Source organism: Tachyglossus aculeatus, unplaced genomic scaffold (genome assembly GCF_015852505.1).
Source record: "Tachyglossus aculeatus isolate mTacAcu1 unplaced genomic scaffold, mTacAcu1.pri scaffold_115_arrow_ctg1, whole genome shotgun sequence".
Classification (NCBI taxonomy): Eukaryota; Metazoa; Chordata; class Mammalia; order Monotremata; family Tachyglossidae; genus Tachyglossus; species Tachyglossus aculeatus.
In genome coordinates, this window is record NW_024044847.1 from 621,939 (window position 1) to 643,183 (window position 21,245).

The following is a 21,245-nucleotide window of genomic DNA, read 5'->3' on the forward strand; positions in this document are numbered from 1 at the left end:
CAGATCCAATGTCCACAACTCTATTCTAATCCTCCTCTACCTCTAGGCTGCCTTCGACACTGTGGACCATCCCCTTCTCCTGGAAATGTTATCCAACCTTGGCTTCACTGACACTGTTTCCTCAAGGTTCTCCTCTTATCTATCTGGGCTTTCATTCTCAGTCTCCTTTGTGGGTCCCTCCTCTTCCTCCCTAACTGTGGGGGTCCCTCATAGTTCAGTCCTGGGACCCCTTCTATTCTCCATCTATACCCACTCCTTTGGAAAAATCAGTCTCTATCACGGCTTTAAACTACGACCTCAATGCAGATGATACCCAAATCGATATCTCCAGCCCTGATTTCTCTCCCTCTCTTCAGTCTCGCATTTCCTCTAGCCTTCAAGACATCTCTACTTGAATGTCCTCCTGTTACTTCAAGCTTAATATGTCCAAAACAGAAATCCTTTATCTTCCCACCCAAAGCCTGTCCTCCCCCTGACTTTCTCATCACTGTAATCAATCTATCAATCAATCGTATTTATTTAGCTCTTACTGTGTGCAGAGCACAGTACTAAGCGCTTGGGAAGTACAAATTGGCAACATATAGAGACAGTCCCTACCCAACAGTGGGCTCACAGTCTAGAAGGGGAAGACAGAGAACAAAACCAAGCATATTAACAAAATAAAATAAATAGAATAAAGAAGTGAAATAAATAGAGTAATGAATATGTACAAACATATATACATATATACAGGTGTTGTGGGGAAGGGAAGGAGGTAAGGCGAGGGGGATGGCGAGGGGAAGGAGGGGGAGAGGAAGGAGGGGGCTCAGTCTGGGAAGGCCTCCTGGAGGAGGTGAGCTCTCAGTAGGGCATTGAAGGGAGGAAGAGAGCTAGCTTGGCAGATGTGGGGAGGGAGGGCATTCCAAGCCAGGGGAATGACTTGGGCCGGGGGTCGACGGCGGGACAGGCGAAAACGATGCATGGTGAGGAGATTAGCGGCAGAGGAGCGGAGGGTGCGGGCTGGGCTGTAGAAGGAGAGAAGGGAGGTGAGGTAGGAGGGGGCGAGGTGATGGATAGCCTTGAAGCCGAGGGTGAGGAGTTTCTGCCTGATGCGTAGGTTGATTGGTAGCCACTGGAGATTTTTGAGGAGGGGAGTAACATTCCCAGAGCGTTTCTAGACAAAGACAATCCGGAGAGCGGCGTGAAGTATGGATTGAAGTGGGTTGAGACAGGAGGATGGGAGATCGGAGAGGAGGCTGATACAGTAGTCCAAACGGGATAGGATGAGAGCTTGAACGAGCAGGGTAGCGGTTTGGATGGAGAGGAAAGGGAGGATCTTGGCCATGTTGCAGAGCTGAGACCGGCAGGATTTGGTGACGGCTTGGATGTGAGGGGTGAATGAGAGAGCGGAGTCGAGGATAACACCAAGGTTGCGGGCTTGTGAGACGGGAAGGTTGGTAGTGCCGTCAACGGTGATGGGAAAGTAAGGGAGAGGGCAGGGTTTGGGAGGGAAGACAAGGAGTTCAGTCTTGGACATGTTGAGGTTTAGGTGGCGGATAGACATCCAGATGAAGATGTCCTGAAGGCAAGAGGAGATGCGAGCCTGGAGGGAGGGGGAGAGAGCAGGGGCAGAGATGTAGATTTGGGTATCATCAGCGTAGAGATGATAGTTGAAGCCGTGGGAGCGAATGAGGTCACCAAGGGAGTGAGTGTAGATCGAGAACAGAAGGGGACCAAGAACCGAACCTTGAGGAACCCCCACATAAGGGGATGGGAGGGGGAGGAGGAGCCTGCAAAAGAGACTGAGAATGAACGACCGGAGAGATAAGAGGAGAACCAGGAGAGGATGGAGTCTGTGAAGCCAAGGTTGGATAGCGTGTTGAGGAGAAGGGGGTGGTCCACAGTGTCGAAGGCAGCTGAGAGGTCGAGGAGGATTAGAACAGAGTATGAGCCGTTGGATTTGGCAAGCAGGAGGTCATTGGTGGCCTTTGAGAGGGCAGTTTCCGTGGAATGTAGGGGACGGAAGCCAGACTGGAGTGGGTCGAGGAGAGAGCTGGTGTTGAGGAATTCGAGGTAGCACGTGTAGACGACTCGTTCAAGGAGTTTGGAAAGCAATGGTAGGAGGGAGATGGGACGATAACTAGAAGGTGAGGTGGGGTCAAGAGAGGTTTTTTTAGAATGGGAGAGACATGGGCATGTTTGAAGGCAGAGGGGAAGGAACCAATGGAGAGTGAGCGGTCGAAGATGGAAGTTAAGGAGGGGAGAAGGGACAGAGCAAGAGATTTCAACTGTAGATTTCACTGTAGATGGCAACACCATTGTTCATCTCTCACAAGCCCATTCCCTTGGCATTATCCTTGACTCCTCTCTCACACTCAACCCACATATTCAATCCATCACTATATCCTGTTGGTCCCACCTTCACATTATCTCTAAAATCCACCCTTTCCCCTCTATCCAAACTGCTATCACATTAGTACAATCACTCATCCTATTCTGCCTGGATTACTGCTTCAGCCTCCTTGCTGACCTTCAAACCTCCTGACTCTTCCCACTCCAGTCCTTATTTTGCTCTGTTGCCCAAATCATTTTTCTACAAAAAACATTCAGAACGTGCCACCCCACTTCTCAAAGAACACCAGTGGTTGTACATCTACCCCCACATCAAAAAGTCCTCACAATTGGCTTTACAGCACTCAGTCACCGTGACCCCCCGACCTCACCTTGCTACTCCTGTACTACCACCCAGCCCTTACACTTCGGTCCTGTAATGTTAATCTTCTCAACGTACCTGTATCTTGTCTATCTGGCCACTGACCCATAGCCCTCCCCCCTCAAATCTGGCAGGCAATTACTCTCCTTGCCTTGAAAGCCTTATTGAAGGCACACCTCCTCCAAGAGGTCTTCCATGACGAAGTTCCCCCCATTCATCCTCTCATTCATTATTCATTCAATTGTATTTATTGAGCACTTACTGTGTGCGGAGCACTGTACTAAGCGCTTGGGAAGTACAAGTTGGCACCACTCCCTTCTACATCTCCCAGACTTACTCCCTTCATTTTTCCATCCTCCCAGCCTCCCAGCACTTATTCACATATCTGTAATTTATTTATTTGTATTAATGTCTGTCTCTCCCTTTCTAGACCGTACGCTTCTTGTGGTCAGGGAATGTATCTGGTTATTGTTGTTTTGTATTCTCCCAAGAGCTTACTACAGAGCTCTGCACACAGTAAATGCTCAATAAATGTGATTGATCTGAATTGAATTCCTTCTCTTTCCCTCTTCTTACCTTTCCCCTCCCCTCTCCTCTCCTCTCTCCTCTTATCCTTGCCTCCTCTTTTCCTCTTCTCTTCCCTCTCCTCCCCATTTTCTCCTTTCTTCTACTTCCCTTCTCTTCTTTCCTCTCCCCTCCCCTTACCTCCCTTCCTTTCTTCTCCTCTCCTCTTCCCTTCCCTCCTTCTATACTCTCTTCTCGTCACCTCCTCTCTTATCTTCTCTCCTCTCCCTCCTCCACTCCCCCACCTCTTTTCTCCACTCCTCTTCGGTCCTCATTTCCTCTCCTCTTATCCTTACCTCCTCTCCTCCTTTCCCCTTTCCTCTCCTCCCCTCTACTCTCCTCTTTCTCTGCCTCCCTTCCCCTCTCCTCGCCTTTTCTTCTTTTCTTCCTCTCCTCCCCTGATCCTCTCTCCTCTCCTCTCCTCTCCTCTCCTCTCCTCTCCTCTCCTCTCCTCTCCTCTCCTCTCCTCTCCTCTCCTCTCCTCTCCTCTCCTCTCCTCTCCTCTCCCCTCCTCTCCTCTCCTCTTCTCTCCTCTCCTCCCCTCCTTGCTTCATATTCATTCACTCATTCATTCATTCAATCATATTTATTGAGCGCTTACTGTGTGAAGAGTACTATACAAAGCTCTTGGAAAGTGCAATTCAACAACAAATAACAATTCTTCTCAACTCTTCTCCTATCTTCTCCTCTCCCCTCTACTTCACTCCCCAGCCTTCTTCCCCACCTCCTGTCCTCTCCTCTCTCCTCTCCTCCTCATCTCTTCTACTCTCTCTGCCCCCACCTCCGTTTACTCTCCTCTTCTTTCCTCTTCTCTCCTCTTCTTTCCTCTCCTCTCCTCTTCTTTCCTCTCCTCTCCTCTTCTATCCTCTCCTCTCCTCTTCTTCCCTTTTCTCCCCTCTCCCCATTGACACCTTCTTCCACAGCTAAAAGAGTACTGTTCCTCTGTCCAGGTAGTGTCACCTCCCCACAGTCTCCCGCAGTTCTTGGGCCTTGACCCCAGTCACATGCTTCTATCCAGTCCGGGGAGAAAGCTCCAGTCAGTGAACCTGTCCACATATCTCTCCTGACGTGCATGGGCAGACCTCAAGGTCATGCATGCAGTGATGTAGCTGCATCAGCAGCAGCCATAGGAACTGGTCAAAGGGATGGCAACAGGCTCTGGACATTACCCTGTGGCTAGTCGTGTTGCTGTCCCCCACCCGGGACTCCTGGGCAAACTGCATAGATGGTAACCCCAAGTCTCTCCATTGGACTGGGTCCCTCCACTGGGCTTCAGATGAGGTCTGCTCCCAGAGGCCTCTTCTGTCCAGAACCAACAGAGATGGGGCTGGGGTCCCGAAGGCAGGTGATGATGTCAGGGAGCTGAAAATCCAAGCTGAACCCCGGCAATGCCCCTTCTCCCTGCTTTGGCGGGTGCTGGGGGTGTAGAAGGGGGCTGGGGATATGGTGATCTGTTCTGCTTTAAGGAGGCCCTTGGGATGCATGTCTCCAAAAGGATGTCCACAGGGGCATTGTGGGCTTAGCTTCTCCCCTGAGGAGGTATAGGCAGGTAACTGAGCTCTAAGGGAGTTACTGGAGAAAAGTTCTAAGAAATCTCTCATCCTTCACCATACAATCATCCCTCCAGCCCAAACCTATGCTCAATCAATCAGTGAATGGCATTTATTGAGTGCTTACTGTGTGTACAGCACACCAAATATTTGGGAGAGTACAGGACAACAGTTTTTTTATGGTGTTGGTTAAGCACTACTACATATAATAATAATAATAATAATAATGATAGTAATGATATTTGGTAAGTGCTCACTATGTGCCAAGCACCGTGCTAAGTGCTGGGGTAGATTCAAGGTCAATAGGTTGTCCCACGTGAGGCTCAAAGTCTTAATCCCCATTTTACAGGTGAGGTAACTGAGGCACAGAGAAGGTAAGTGACTTGCTCAAAGTCACACATCCAACAAGTGGCAGACCGGGATTAGAATCCATGACCTCTGACTCCCAATCCCGTGCTCTTTCCACTATGCCACATGTCAGGAATGTTCTAACCACTGGGGAAGATACAAGTTTCTCAGGTTGGATACAGTCCCTGTCCCTCATGGGACTCACAGTCTATTTCACCTCCTTTTTATGGTTGAGGAAATTGAGACACAGAGAAGTTACATGACTTACCCAAGGTACCCCAGCAGACAGGTGGAAGACCTGGGATAAGAACTCAAGTCCTTCTAACTCCTAGGTCTATGCCCTATCAACAAGGCCTCACTGCTTAGTAGATTCATTCTCTGCCCACAAAACTAGAAGAATTAATCAATTAAGGTATTTATTGAGCACTTACTGTGTGCAGAGCACTGTACTAAGTGCTTGGGACAGTAAAATGTGGCAGAATTCACATTTGAATTTGAAGACATTTATCTCTGTCCACAGGATGCTTACAGTCTAGAGGAGGAGATAGCCATCAATCAGTCAAGCAATCAATGGAATTTATTGAGTGCTTACTGTATGCAGAGCCCAGTATTTAGCACCCCTAAGTACTATGTACTCATAAGCCTGTGGGCAGGGAATGTGTCTGTTTATTTTTTTGTACTCTCTCAAGCACTTAGTACAGTGTTCTGCACACAGTAATTGCTCAATAAATACAACTGAATGTTTGAATGACATACCATAAAAATGCAGTAGTAATAGTAGTAGCAGTAGTAGTAGCCTAGTAGTAGCAGCAGTAGTAGTAGTATAGTACTAGAAGTAGCAGTAGTAGTCGTAGTAATAGTAGTAGTAATCAATCAGTTATATTTATTGACCTCTTACTGTCTGTGCAGAGCAACATACAAAGGGTTTCGGGGCACTGCATGTAACAGAGCCCCCTGCCCACAAGGAGCTTACAGTCCAGAAGAGAGGATAGACATTGATAAAAATAAATTAATTGTGCATATGTACATTAGTTTTTTGGGGCTAAAGGTGGGGTGAATAAAAGGTGAAAATCCAAGTAATAATAGCAGTAATAATGATATTAATGGTTATAGTAGTATAGAAGCAGCGTGACTCAGTGGAAAGAGGCCGAGCTTTGGAGTCAGAGATCAGAGCTTCGAATCCCGGCTCTGCCACATGTCTGCTGTGTGACCTTGGGTAAATCACTTAACTTCTCTGAGCCTCAGTTCCCTCATCTGTAAAATGGGGGTGAAGACTGTGAGCCCCACATGGGACAAACTCATTACCTTGTTTCCCATCCCCAGCGCTTAGAACAGTGCTTTGCACATAGTAAGCACTTAACAAATGCCATTATTATTTATTATTATAGTAGTAGTAGTATAGTAGTAATAGTAGTAGTAGTAATAGCAGTAAAGGTAGTAGTAGTAATGGTAGTAATAGTAGCAGCAGTATTCTTCTTCAAATACCGTCAAATCGTATCTGATCCAAAGTGACTCCTTGGACACACCTGCTCCAGAACGTCCCATTTTCTGTCATAAAGACATTCCGGTATGTGTATCCTTAGAATTTTCTTGGTAAAGATACTGAAGTGGCTTACCGTTGCCTTGTTCTAAGCAGGGAAACCTGAGTCTCTGACGTTGTCTTTGTTCATTGTTTGGATAACTTCATCATCTGCCTTTGATTCTTTTCCATGCCACTGCTGCCCAGCACAGGTGAATTGACTGTGACTCTTCGGCTTAGACTTTTCCGTTATGGGTAACCCTGTATGGCATAGCTCTAAGCTTCATTAGCTTATGCAAACTCTTCTGTCAAGATAAGGCATTGATTCATAGGACAGAGTAGTAGCAGTAGCAACATTTATTAAGTGTGGATTTAGTGTAGGGAAGTGCATTATGCATTTGGGAAGAAGAAGAATAAAGTGGTGACTTTCTGCTGACAGGAAGCTTACACTCTAAATATTGAGATGCATATAAGAATATTTATATCAATGTTAAAATAAATGAATTGGGAGGACATATATACATGAGGACTAATCAGAAATTCCCCTGCCTCCCCCAGATACCTGGATTCAGTCTGATGGTAGGTTCCAGATTGCGAGACGGTGGGGAACCCCACAGCAGAGAAGAGTTTCAATGTAGAGAGGTGATAGGGAGATTGGTGGGGGAGGGGGACAACCATCCTTGTTCTGCTCTGCTGTCCCCTCCATCCCTTAAATCCCAGGGCTTCTCCCTTGTCCATTCCCATTGGGATATGTCCATCTTCATCACCGTTGTCTCCCCACGGGACAGGAGACAGGCCAAATGAGATCTGGAATATCCAGTATTAAACTGGGTGAATGTCCACCACTATTCAGGGTGAAAGAGCATGGTCCTGGGAGTCAAAGGAGATGGGTTCTGATCCAGCTCTGCCAATTGCTTTCTATGTGACCTTGGACAACTCACATAACTACTCTGTGCCTCAGTTCACTACTTATACTGTGAACTCCAAGGGGGACAGGCACTGTGTCCACCCTAATTGACTTGTGCCTTCCCCAGTGTTTAGAACAGCGTTTGACACCTATTAAGCACTTAACAAATACTATAAAAGAAGTAAAGCAAACACGGAGACTGGAAGCCAGGAAGGGGGAGGGTACATGTGGGAGAAAAAAGGAAAAGTAGTCACAAGAGAAAGTAAAAACACTCTTCAAAGCCTTACTGAAGGCACATCTCCTCCCAGAGGCCTTCTACCACTCCCTTCCCTCCTTTCCTCTTCTCCCACTCCCTTCTGTGTCTGACCTGCTCCTTTTATTCATCCCCTCCCTCCCTTTGCCCCATAACATTTGGGTACATATCTGTAATTTATTTATTTATATTAATGTCGCTCTCTCCTCTAGATTGTAAGCTCATTGTGGGCAGACAATATGTCTATTGTTATATTGTAGTCTCTCTAGCACTTAGTACAGTGCTCTGCACATAGTAAGTGCTTCATAAAACAATTGAATGGATGAAAAACCTATTTACCTCAGTCCGCTTAGTAAGTCTGATGAATCTCATTACTGGTTCAAACCCCCACAACTGGCAATGGTCTGAGCAGCTAATAAATATCACGCAGATCAGTGTCAGAATAAAGAGCAGGGGACTTTTTTTAAAAATGTTCATGGTATTTGTTAAGCTCTTACTCTTTGCCAAGAACAAGGTACCAGTTGATGAGGTTAATCAGGTTGGACACAGTCACTGTCCCATAAAGAGCTCCCAGTCTTAATCCTCATTTTACAGATGATTGAATGAGGCACAGAGAAGTTAAGTGACTCACCCAAGGTCACACAACAGATCCGCGGCGGAGGCAGGATTAGAACCCAGATGAGTCTGACTCCCAGGCCAATGCTTTATCCACTAGGCCACACTGCGTCTCAGAGGGAATGGATCCCCCACTCAGGACCTTCTCCAGGGCAGCCTTCAAGATTCTTTTCCTCAGGCTGTAGATTAGGGGGTTCAGGGAGGGGCGTTACCGTGGTGTAGAGCAGGGACACCAGCAGGTCCACGGCTGAGGGGGAGTCTGAGGGAGGTTTAAGAAAGGCAACCGAAGCCGTAAAGAGAAAAACAGTGACGATAGTGAGGTGGGGTAAGCAGGTAGAGAAGGCCTTTCCCCGGCCCTCGGTGGCAGGCATCCTCAGCTCGGCCCAGAAGATGCGGATATACAAGGTGACGAAGGAGACAGAGGAGAATGAAGAACAAACAAACCCAGAGGCCAAGCTGAAATTAAAAACCACGTGAGTCTCAGAACATGAGACCATCAGCAAGGAAGGGGCATCACAGAAGAATTGTGGAGCAACAGGCAACCCACAGAAGCGCAGGGAGAATGGCCCCGCCGTGTACATCACCCCAAATATACCCCCGCCGATCCAGGAGGAAGTGGCCATCTTTAAACAGGTCTCTCGGTTTATGGTGACATTATAGCACAGTGGGAGGCAGATAACCACGTAGCGGTTGTAGAACATTAGCGTGAGGATGAGCAGTTCCGCACCAACTAACAAAATCACCAACAAGACCTAAGCTACGCAGCCCGGGAAAGAGATGGATCACGTTTGAGTCGGATGGACTTGGAGGCGGTGACGGAGATGAGGCAGAGATGCTGATGATGCTGATGATGATAGCATTTGTGAAGCGCTTAATATGTACAAAGCACTGTTATAAGCACTTGTGGGGAGGATACAAGGTGATCAGGTTGTCCCACGCAGGGGTTAAACAGTCTTAATTCCCATTTTACAGATGAGGTAACTGAGGCTCAGAGAAGTTGAGTGACTTGCCCATGTTCACACAGCAAACATGTGGCAGAGCCGGGATTAGAACCCATGACCTCTGACTCCCAAGCCCGGGTGCTTTCCACTGATCCACGCTGCTTCTCTAAAATCTACAAAGGAGAGGTTCCTGGGGAAGACGTACATGGGGGAGTATAGGCGTCGGTCGAGGGTGGTGACTGCAACGATGAGGAGATTCCCCATCAGGGCCACCAGATAGACCTGGAGGAACAGCGTGGAGTGGGCCAGCTGCAGCTCCCGGATGTCTGAGAACCACAGCAGGAAGAATTCGGTCACAGTGGTTATGTTGGTCACGTTCTGGGAGAATCTGTGGACTGTCCAAGGAGTCTCAGAGAAGGGGCATAATTTACAGAAAGGAATCTGAAAGAAACAAAAAACCACTTGTAGATTCAGCAACCAACCTTCCTTTATCTCAGCTTCTGCTCCCCAAAATCAGCACTCAGATTTCACAGGGATCCAGCAAGGCTTTGGAGCTGTAGAAAGGGATCTGAAGTCCCTTGGTAACCTGCTCGGGAAATACATTTTTATGGTCTTTGTTAAGCACTTACTATGTGTCAAACACTGTTCTAAGCACTGGGGTAGAAACAAGCTAATCATGTTGGACACAGTCCCTTTCCCACATGGGGCTCATAGTCCAAGTAGGAGGGAGAACAAGAGGGCTGCGGCACAGAGAAGTGAAGTGACTTGCCCAAGGCCACACAGCAAGCATTTGACAGAGCTGGGAGTAGAATCCAGGTCTTCTGACTCCCAGGCCTGTGCTCTTCCACTAAGCTGCTTCTGCATTTCTGAAATTACCATTTTTGTGTGCATCGCTGAAGTTCTGTGATAGTACACATTGTAAGGAATTTTATGCATGACTGTGGCTTACACAAAAGGTGTATTGGCAAATGTCTGGAAATCCATAGAACCATCAGGGATACCTAAAATCCCACGTGCTCACCTTTGTTCTTGAATATAAAACTTTAGTATATCAATTAATCAATGGCATTTATTAAGCACTTAATTTATGCAGAGCTCTGTATCAAGTGCTTTGGAGAATACAGTACAAAATAATCTGTTGACATGTAGCTGGGGTTGGTGCCGGGTAATCAGATTGGACACATTGCCTGTCACACTCAAGGTTCACGATCTAAGAGTTGCAGAGAGCAGGCATTCATTCAATCGTATTTATTGAACACTTACTATGTGCAATGCACTGTACTAAGTGTTTGAATCTATTCTCCTTTTTAAGAATGCAGAAACCCACACCCCAGAGGTAAAGTGACTCTCCTAAAGCCATATACTATGTCAGTGGCAAGGCTGGGGTTGGAATCAGCATGGCTCAGTGGATAGAACACGTGCCTGGCAATCAGAAGTATCTGGGTTCCAATCCCTGCTCCCCCACCTGTCTGCTGTGTGACCTTGGGCAAATCATTTAACTTCTTTGGGTTTCAGTTCCCTCCTCTGTAAAATGGAGATTGTGTCCTACGTTACTACCTAAATCCCGAACTTAATCCAGTACTTGGCACATAGTGAGCGTTTAACAAATACCATTAAAAAAGGAGGCCTGGGTCCTTTCTACTAGTGTGCTCTGCCTCCTTTCCATATACATGCACACACCTAAACTCATATATATATATATATATATATAAACATTCACTGATATAATCTTGTGTGAATACAGATAAACACTTACAGTTGCATACTTCTTCATGTCCTCCTCTGTTCACAATCCTACATATATGCAAACATAATGTCAACTCATACACACATAGTTTTAAACACAGGATCTCACAGATGCATTCTCAAAGGTAAACACCTCCTATTAATCACATAAATACATTCATGTGTTTGCACAGACACACAAAAACACTAACTACCTTGCACACAGACACAGAAACGCACACACACACATACACACACACATATTCATTCATTCACTCAAGCGTTAGGGCACTGAGGGCTTATTTTGTGCAGAGCACTGTACTAAGCGCTAGGGAAAGTACAATACAGCAATACATCTACTTGTTCTCCCACAAATAAAAGCTTTAATTGTTCCAAGCCCTGATAGATTCTCCCTTCAATGTCTGGGAATTTCCATTCTCGGAGAGTGGGTGGGGAAAGACAGATCCATTTCTTTCTGTCAGGGCTTGGGAGCATTAGGTGCTCCCAAACCCATAAGGGTTAGGCCCAGATGATCGACAATTCAGCCTGTTGCTGCCGGGCTTGCCAAGTGAAAAATGAATAAAAGATAGGATCCTAGTTCACGGCAGGAATCTTCTCCACGAGAAAATTGGTGAACCCGTATTCATCTCGAAGAAACTGTCTGAGATATTTCTCAGGGGAGATCTCTCTCTTAGAGATAGCATGAGGTAGTGGTAAGACTACAGGACCTGGGTTCTGCTACCAGCTCTGCCATCGGCAGTTCTTGAGTACCTCACTGCACCTCTCTTGGCCTTGGTTTCCTTCTTCATTAAATTGGGATATGACCCCTGCTCTCCTATTGCTTGGCTCTTGAGTGGCAGAAGGTCTGTTCTGTTCATCTTGTATCTGCCCCACCCGTTGGCTCACAGTAAATCCTTAATAAATGTCCCAAACAAAACTATCACCTTGAGGCGAGGAAATTGGACGATTCATTTTCTCATCTATTTTTGCCACCTGTCCCCACACTCAGACTCAATGGAATGATCTAGGACTAGGGGTTCCTGCTGATTCTGGATTCATTCTCTCCTCTCCTTTTCTCCTCTGGCACGTAGGTGGCTGTGACAGAAAAGTCATTGTGAGAAAAATTGTACTAAATGTTCCCCCTAAGACATCATGGTCCCCTTAAAGCAGCCGCTGTTCCGGGCAGAGTTGGAGAGGGGGTTTCCCAGGAGGACCAGCTCTGAGCTCTGCCTGAGAGGCCTCGTTACCTGGAAAACCCTGGAGCCAGTTGGTGACATCATCCCTGAGGAGAAGCAGCGTGGCTCACTGGAAATAGCCCGGGCTTAGGAGTCAGAGGTCATGGGTTCAAATCCAGGCTCCACCAACTGTCAGCTGTGTGACTTTGGGCAAGTCACTTCACTTCTCTGCGCCTCAGTTCCCTCATCTGTAAAATGGGGATTAAGACTGTGAGCCCCCAGTGGGACAACCTGATCACCTTGTAACCCCCCAGCGCTTAGAACAGTGTTTTGCACATAGTAAGCGCTTAATAAATGCTATCATTATTGTTATTTAGACTGTGCCACGTGTGTTACCTCCCGCACCCATGTGGCCCTGGGGCATTTTAATCAAGCCAAGAGCCTTGATTAAGAGTGGAAAGTCTGCTTATCAATAAATCAGTGGAAATGATTGATCACTTACTGTGTGCAGAGAAGCTCTTGGGAGAGTACAATGCAAGAGAGCTGGTAGAGAGGTTCTCTGCCTAGAGCTTACAGTCTAGAAGTGGAGACAGATATTAAAATAAATTATGGTTATGTACCCAAGTGCTGTGGTGCTGAGCTGTGAGTGAATATCAAGTGCTTTAGTAATACAGATCTGAGTGCAAAGTAACGTAGAAAGGGGAAGAAGTAGGGGAAAAGAAGGTTTAGCTAGGAGAGGCCTCTTGAAAGAGACATGATTTTAATAAAGCTTTGTAGGTGGAGAGAGTTGGAATCAGCATGGCATAGTGAAAAAAGCACGGGCCTGGAAGTCAGAAGGACCTTAGTTCTAATCCCAGCTCAGATATGAGGCTGCTGTGCCACCTTGGGCAAGTCACTTCACATCTCTGGGCCTCAATTACTTCATCTGTAAAATGGGGATTAATATGGTGAGCTCATGTGGGACATGGACTGTGCCCAACCTGATTAGCTTTTATCTACCCCAGCGCTTAGTACAGACTTGACACATTTTAAGTACTTAACAAATGCCATCAAAAGGGAGTGTTTGTCTATTGTATAAGAAGGAGGATGGAGTTCCAGGCCAGAGCAAGGATCTGGACAAGAGAGCAGTGGTGAGACAGATGAGATTGAGGTACCAATCAGTAGGTTAACATTAGAGAATCAAAATATGCAGGCTCGGTTGTAGTAGGCAATCAGCAGAGAATCAACTAGATCAACTAAAGGCAACCAAGTAAAGAAGCTTTGTGGTTCAGTGGAAAGAGCATGGGCTTTGGAGTCAGAGGTCATGTGTTCAAATCCCGACTCTGCCAATTGTCAGCTGTGTGACTTTGTGCACGACACAACTTCTCTGTGCCTCAGTTACCTCATCTGTAAAATGGGGATTAATTCTGTGAGCCCCCCCTCCCCCCGGGACAACCTGATCACCTTGAAACCTCCCCAGCGCTTAGAACAGTGCTTTGCATATAGTAAGCGCTTAATAAATGTCATTAAAAAAAATCAGGGAGGTAAGGTACGAGGGGGCAAGGTAATGGTAAGGAGTTTCTGTTTTTGTGGAGCTGGGTAGACAGTCACTAAAGGTTTTAAAGGAGTGGGGAGATGTAGATTGACTGTCATTTAAGGAAATTGATTTGGACAGCGGAGCGAAATATTCATTCATTCATTCATTCAATCGTATTCATTGAGCGCTTACTGTGTGCAGAGCACTGTATTAAGCGCTTGGGAAGTACATCTTGGCAACATGTAAAGACGGTCCCCACCCAACAGTGGGCTCACAGTCTAGAAGGGGGAGACAGAGAACAAAACAAAACATAGTAACAAAATAAAATAAATAGAATAAATATGTACAAATAAAATGAATTAATAGAGTAATAAATACGAACAGACATATATACATACATACAGGTGCTGTGAGGAGGGGAAGGAGGTAGGTCGGGGGGGATGGGGAAGGGGAGGAGGTGGCTCAGTCTGGGAAGGCCTCCTGCAGGAAGTGAGCTCTCGGTAGGGCTTTGAAGGGAGGAAGAGAGCTAGCTTGGCAGATGTGGGGAGGAAGGGCATTCCAGGCCAGGGGGAGTATGTGGGCCGGGGGTCGACGGCGGGACAGGCGAGAACGAGGCATGGTGAGGGGATTAGCGGCAGAGGAACAGAGAGTACGGGCTGGGCTGTAGAAGGACAGAAGGGAGGTGAGGTAGGACAGGGCGAGGTGATGGAGAGCCTTGAAGCCGAGGGTGAGGAGTTTCTGCCTGATGCATAGGTTGATTGATAGCCACTAGAGATTTTTGAGGAGGGGAGTAACATGCCCAGAGCGTTTCTGGACAAAGACAATCTGGGCAGCGGCGTGAAGTATGGATTGAAGTGGGGAGAGACAGGAGGATGGGAGATCGGAGAGGAGGCTGATACAGTAATCCAGACGGGATAGGATGAGAGCTTGAACGAGCAGGGTAGCGATTTGCTTGGAGAGGAAAGGACGGATCATGGCAATGTTGCGGAGGTGAGATCGGCAGGTTTTGGTGACGGCTTGGATGTGAGGGGTGAACGAGAGAGCGGAGTCAAGGATAACACCAAGGCTGCGGGCTTGTGAGACGGGAAGGATGGTAGTGCCGTCAACAGTGATGGGAAAGTCAGGGAGAGGGCAGGGATTGGGAGGGAAGACAAGGAGTTCAGTCTTGGACTTGATGAGTTTTAGGTGGCGGACAGACATCCAGATGGAGATGTCCCGAAGGCAGGAGGAGATACGATCCTGGAGGGAGGGAGAGAGAGCAGGGGCAGAGATGTAGATTTGGGTGTCATCAGTTTAGAGATGATAGTCGAAGCCATGGGAGCGAATGAGGTCATCAAGGAAGTGAGTGTAGATCGAGAACAGAAGGGGACCAAGAACTGACCCTTGAGGAACTGACCCTTGAGGGATGGGGGGGGGGGGAGGAGGAGTCTGCAAAAGAGACTGAGAATGAATGGCCGGAGAGATAAGAGGAGAACCAGGAGAGTATGGAGTCTGTGAAGCCAAGTACTTAGCAAATGGCATTATCAACATCAAAATATCCAAGTTGACCATAATTAACCTTGCAGTTGATTTTCTTTTGTAACTACATGTTATAAATTAGGATTTATTCCAGAAACCATGGGAAAAGAATATGAAATTCCACTTTGTGCTATGGTCTTTAACATTAACATTAAACTAGTACTTAATCTTTATTAAAGTAGCTCATAGCATGAGAAGTTTTATTACTGAGATGCATCATGGCCTAGTGGAAAGTGCCAGAATTGTGGATTGTGTTCAACCTGATTAGCTTGTATCTACCTCAGCACTTAATACAGTGCCTGGCAAATAGAAAAGCCTTTACAAATGCCATTTAAAAAGGAGGATACAGAGGGTCCTGGAAGCTGGTCGTTAGTCGGATTCTGGAGGAATGAGGGGTCTGTTTGGTCGAAAGCCCAATCAGTAGTGGCTAATGGATATGTGCTCAGAGTATTTATTAAAGCACTTACTGTATGCCAAGCAGTATGCTAAGTGTTGGGGCAGAATAGCAGTCTTGCCTAGTGGGAAGAGCATGGGCCTGAGAGTCAGAGGATTTGGGTACTAATTCTGGCTCCACCACTTGTCAGCTGTGTGGCTTTGGACAAGTCACTTCACTTCTCTGTGCTTCAGGTACTTCATCTGTGAAATGGGAATTAAGATTATGAGCCCCATGTGGGTCAGGTTGTTAATTTGTATATACCCAGTGCTCAGTGCATAGCCTGGTACATAGTAAGGACTTACCAAATACCGTAAAGAATACACCAGTGAGAATTAGAAAGGGCTCCTGGCCCTCATGGGGTTCATAGCCTGATTAGCTTGTATCTACACCAGCCCTAAGTATAGTGCTTGGCATATAGTAAGTGCTTAATTAGAGAAGCAGCATGGTCCAGTGGGAAGAACACGGGCCTGGGAGTCAGAGGTCCTGGATTCCAATCTTGGCTCCACCACTTGTCTGCTGTGTGACCTTGGGCAAGTCACATCTCTTCTCAGGGACTCGGTTACCTCATCTGTGAAATGAAGATTATAACTGTGAGCTCGTGTGGGACATGGTTAGCTTGTATCGACCCTAGTGCTTAATACAGTGACAAACACATAGTAAGCATTTAACAAATACCATGACAAAAAAACGAGAGGGAACAGAGAATGGAAAAGGGTTAAAGGAGGAGGAACAATAGGAACACTCTGTCCTATAGTCCAGTGAGACTAGATTCCTCCCTTAATAATGAAAGTGATATTTGCTAAGAACTTACTATATTCTTTACTAATCACAAGGATAGTTAGAAATCATCAGATTGGACACAGTCCCTTTCCCACATGGAACTAACAGTCTAAATAGGAGGGGGATAGAGGGAGTAGACCTGGGGGATATTTATAGGGATGTTTTTGCCTGATGCAAGAGTTACTGGTTCCACTTGATGATCTTGGTTTTCGGTGCCTTACATTACCTATTCCCCTTCCTCTTTAGACTGTGAGTTCCATGTGGGAAAGGGACTGTGCCCAATCTGATGATTTCAATCTATTTTGATGTTGATAATGTTATTTGCTAAGTACTTACCATGTGTCTTAAGCCTTTATTACATCCCCATCTAGATCACAAGCTTGTTGTGGGCAGGGAATGTGCCTGTTCATTGTTTCATTGTACACTCCCAAGTGCTTAGCACAGTGCTCGAACACACTAAGCACTCAATAAAAATTACTGAATTGAATACCAAGCACTGGTCTAAGCCTGGGGCAAATACAAGTTAATCACGTTGGATGCAGTCCCTGTCCCACGTGGGGCTCACAGTCTAAGTAGGAGGGAGAACAGAATTGAAACCCACTTTTCCGATAAGGAACCCCATTTTGTAGGAGAGGATTATTGCTTCTCACTCAGTCCTCCAGATTGTTTTAGAGGACTTTAATAGTCTGATCGCCTTCCTCCCCACATCCCAATCCAACACTACAACTCTCCCCAGTGTCATATCCCTCTTCCTCATAAATCCTCCCCTGATTAGTTCACGGGACTCCAACCTCTCCAGCCCATTGCTTAGTATAGATGGCATTCCTAATCTTAGCACTTATACACTTATGCATATTTTCATATTTTATTTAATGATTTATTCAGCTATTTTTCATCCAGCTACATTTTTGCTACTGCTAATTTTAATTGTGGTATTGGTTACTTAATCAATCGGTGGTATTTATTGAGCATCCACTGTGTGCAGAACACTTTACTAAGCACTTGGGACAGTACAATGTAGCAGAGGTGGTAGAGAAGGTCCCTGCCCACAGAGAGCTTTGTGCCAAACTACTGTGGTAGATACAAATTCCCCACCCCATGGCATTTGTATATATTTGTACATATTTATTGCTTTATTCATTTGTAAAAATTTATAACTCTATTTTGTCAATGATATGTATATAGCTATGATTGTATTTATTCTGATGGTATTGACACCTATCTACTTGTTTTGTTTTGTTGTCTGTCTCCACCTTCTAAACTGTGAGCCCGTTGTTGGGTAGGGACCATCTCTATATGTTGCCTATTAGTACTTCCCAAGCGCTTAGTACAGTGCTCTGAACACAGAAAACACTCAATAAATATGGTTGAATTAATGCATCCGGACATTCACAGTCCTTGCCACGCTTGGGACTCACAGTCCCTGTTCTCTCGCCTACTAGACTGTGAGAGAACAGGCGAGAGAACAGGTATTGAACGCTCATTTTACAGATGAGGAAACTGAGGCTCAGAGAAGATAAGTAACTTGCTCAAGGTCACCTACCAGGTGATTGGCAGAGCTGGGATTAGAACACACATTCTCTGACTCCTAGGCCCATGCCCATTCCACTAAGCCATGCTGCTTCCTCTTCAATCATTCATTCAATCATTCATTCAATCGTATTGATTAAGTGCTTACTGTGTGCTCACTGTACTAAGCCCTCGGGAGAGTATAATACAACCATAAACAGACACTTTCCCTGTCCACAATGAGCTTATGGTCTAGAAGGGGAGACAACTTTAATATAAATAAATAAATTGCAGAGCAGAATATTAATCACTCAGGAGAGAAAATACAACAGGCTTGGCAGACACATACCCTGTCCACAGTGAGCTTTTTTTAAAGTTATGTGTTAAGTTCCTATTATGTGCTAAGCACTATTCTAGGCATTGGAGTAAATGAAAGGTAATCAGTTTGGGCACTGTCCATGTCCTGCATGTGGCTCACAGTCCCAAACCCCATTTTACAGATGAGGTGACTGAGACAAAGAAAGGTTGAGTGACTTGCCCAAGGTCACAAGGCAGAGAAATGGTGGAGGCAGGACGAGACCCCAGGTCCTTTAGCCTCCCAGGCCCGGGCTCTATCCACTAAGCCACACTGCATCCCCTGAGCGTAGAGTATAGAGAAGGGAGGTTGCTCCCTCCTACCATTCCTGACTCATCTCCCAGAACACTTCACTCCTCTAATGCCTGGCTACTCACTGCACCTAATCACTGGTGTTTTAGAGGCCGTGCTTGACACATAGGCACGTAACAAATACGATCATTATTAGGTCCCGGACCTAATAGCCAAAGGAACTAGAAAATGGCTCCGATGTACTTTTTTATTATTTTATGGTAGTTGTTAAGCGCTTACTATATGCCAGGCACTGCTCTAAGCACTTGGTATTGTTCTAAATGCTGGGCACTGTTCCAATTGGTGTCATTAATACCACAACCAATGCCAACGCTCTGCCATTAATGAGCTTGTATCTAACCCAGCGCATAGACCAGGGCTTGACACATATTAAGTGTGAACAACTACCATAAAAATAAGACAAAACAAAATAAGACCCTCAAATGATCGTTTGGTAACTTCCACGGCTACGGTTTCCCCTGTATAATGAGAGATCTTATATTGTGAACACCCCCTGGGGAGGGAACCATATCTAATTCCCATGTGTTTATTCTCTCCCAGTGCTTAGTATAGTGCCCTGAACACGGTAAGTGCTTAATAAATATTATTACTTCTACGATCGTTTTCAGGATTTCGGCTTAGCCTGACTTCCTTGTCAAATGTCCAATAATATTCTTCTCTCAGACGATCTTTTATTTAAATGGTATTTACTGAGTGCTTGCTATGTGGAGAGCACTGTCCTAAGTGCTTGGGAGACTACAATACAGTACAGAACTAGCCGGTATGTTCCCTGCCCATAACGAGTCTTACTCTCTCTACTGTCAGCTTCCTGTGGGCAGGGAACCTGTCTAACAATTCTGCTGCACTGTACTCCCATAATCAGTAAATGTATTGATCACTTAGTCACTTAGTCAATGGCATTTATTGAGCTCTGACTGTCTAGAGGGTTAGGAAGCCAGGGAGGGAATGGGGGGGGGGGGGGCAGGACAGTGAGGCGAGGATTGAAAGAGAAAGCCCTGTACCGAGGAGCAGTTTGGCCAAGCCCTCCCTGAAAGAGAGCTCTCTGTAAACATCCACAGCAAAGAGAGAGAATCAGTGCACCCCAGAAATGAAGTGGAAAGAGAAGATCTTCCCCAGGGCAGGCTTCATGTCCCGGTTCCCCAGGCTGTAGATGAGGGGGTTCAGGTTGGGGGGCAGTACTCCGTAGAACACGGACACCAGCAGGTCCAGCGTCGATGGGGAGGATGAGGGTGGCTTCAGATAGGCAAATGCACTCGTGAAAATATACAGAGAGACCACAGCGAGGTGAGGCAGGCACGTGGAGATGGCTTTGTTTCGGCCCTCGGTGGACGATGGCATCTTCAGCACCGCCAAGAAGATGTGGACATAAGACACGAGGATGGATACAAAGCAGCCCAAACACAAAATAACACTGAGGACAATAACACAGACCTCTGCTCTGGCCTCTTCAGGGCACATGAGTTTGAGCAACTGGGGTAGTTCACAAAAGAACTAGTGGATGATGCAAGGAGCACAGAAGTGGGAGGAAAAGATGGTGGCCGTGTGCATCAGGGAGTAGAGACTCCCGTTGAGCCAGGAGGAGACGGCCATCTTCGCACAAACCTCTCGGTTCATGATGATGTCATAGCGCAAGGGGCAGCAGATGGCTGCGTAGCAGTCATAGAACATCGCTGTAAGGATGAAAACCTCTGAACCACCAAAAAGAATCAATAAAAACACTTGTGTAGTACACCACAGGAAGGAGATGGGTCTGCTGTTGGTCAAGGAATTGAGGATGGACTTGGGGACGGTGGCGGTGATGTAGCAGAGATCTAAGAGGGACAGGTGCCTGAGGAAAAAGTACATGGGAATGTGGAGGCGCTGGTCAAGGGTGGTGATGGTGACGATAAGGAGATTCCCTGTCAGGGCCACCAGGTAGAACAAGAAACAGCGCAGCAGTGACCAGCTGCAGCTCCCGGACATCTGAGAACCCCAGCAGGAGGAATTCCATCACCATGGAGACATTGGCCATTTTCTACTTGGATTTCCTGGGAACAGGAAATGAGAATGTGGATGATTGGAGTTCATTTAAAATTCCAGCTGGATGCTCAATTTGAAAACATACTATTTCTCAACTTCTCATTCATTCATTCGATAGTAATTATTCAGCGCTTACAATGTGCAGATCACTGTATGAAACGTTTGGAAAGTACAATTCCGAAATAAAGAGAGACAATCCCTGCCTACACAGGGCTTACAGTCTAGAAGGAGGAGACAGAAATCAAAACAAGAAAACAGGCATTAATATAAATAAATAGAATTATAGATATGTACATATATACACAAGTTCTGTAGGGTGGGGAGCGGGGGTAGAGCAAAAGGAAGAGGTCGGGGCGACTCGGAGGGGAGGGGGAGCTGAGGAAAAGGGGATCCTAGTCTGAGAAGGCCTCTAGGAGGAGATGAGCCTTCAGTAGGGCTTTGAAGGAGGGAAGTGTGATTGTTTGGCGGATTTGAGGGAGGGCGTTCTAGGTGTTTAAGAAAGGACTTGGGT

General features: G+C 46.3%; 1 protein-coding gene and 1 pseudogene across 1 annotated transcript; both read right to left on the reverse strand.

Moving 5' to 3' along the window:
- Positions 1-8,561: 8,561 nt before the first annotated feature.
- Positions 8,562-11,163, reverse strand: LOC119922627 (olfactory receptor 14A2-like). Its single transcript, XM_038742345.1, has 3 exons — positions 11,146-11,163; positions 9,663-9,830; positions 8,562-9,200 (listed from the first exon to the last, which is right to left on the reverse strand). The coding sequence occupies exons 1-3, from the start codon at positions 11,161-11,163 to the stop codon at positions 8,562-8,564; spliced, it is 825 nt and encodes a 274-aa protein (XP_038598273.1).
- Positions 11,164-15,692: 4,529 nt separating this feature from the next.
- Positions 15,693-20,383, reverse strand: LOC119922628 (annotated as a pseudogene).
- Between the last annotated feature and the right edge of the window lie 862 nt (positions 20,384-21,245).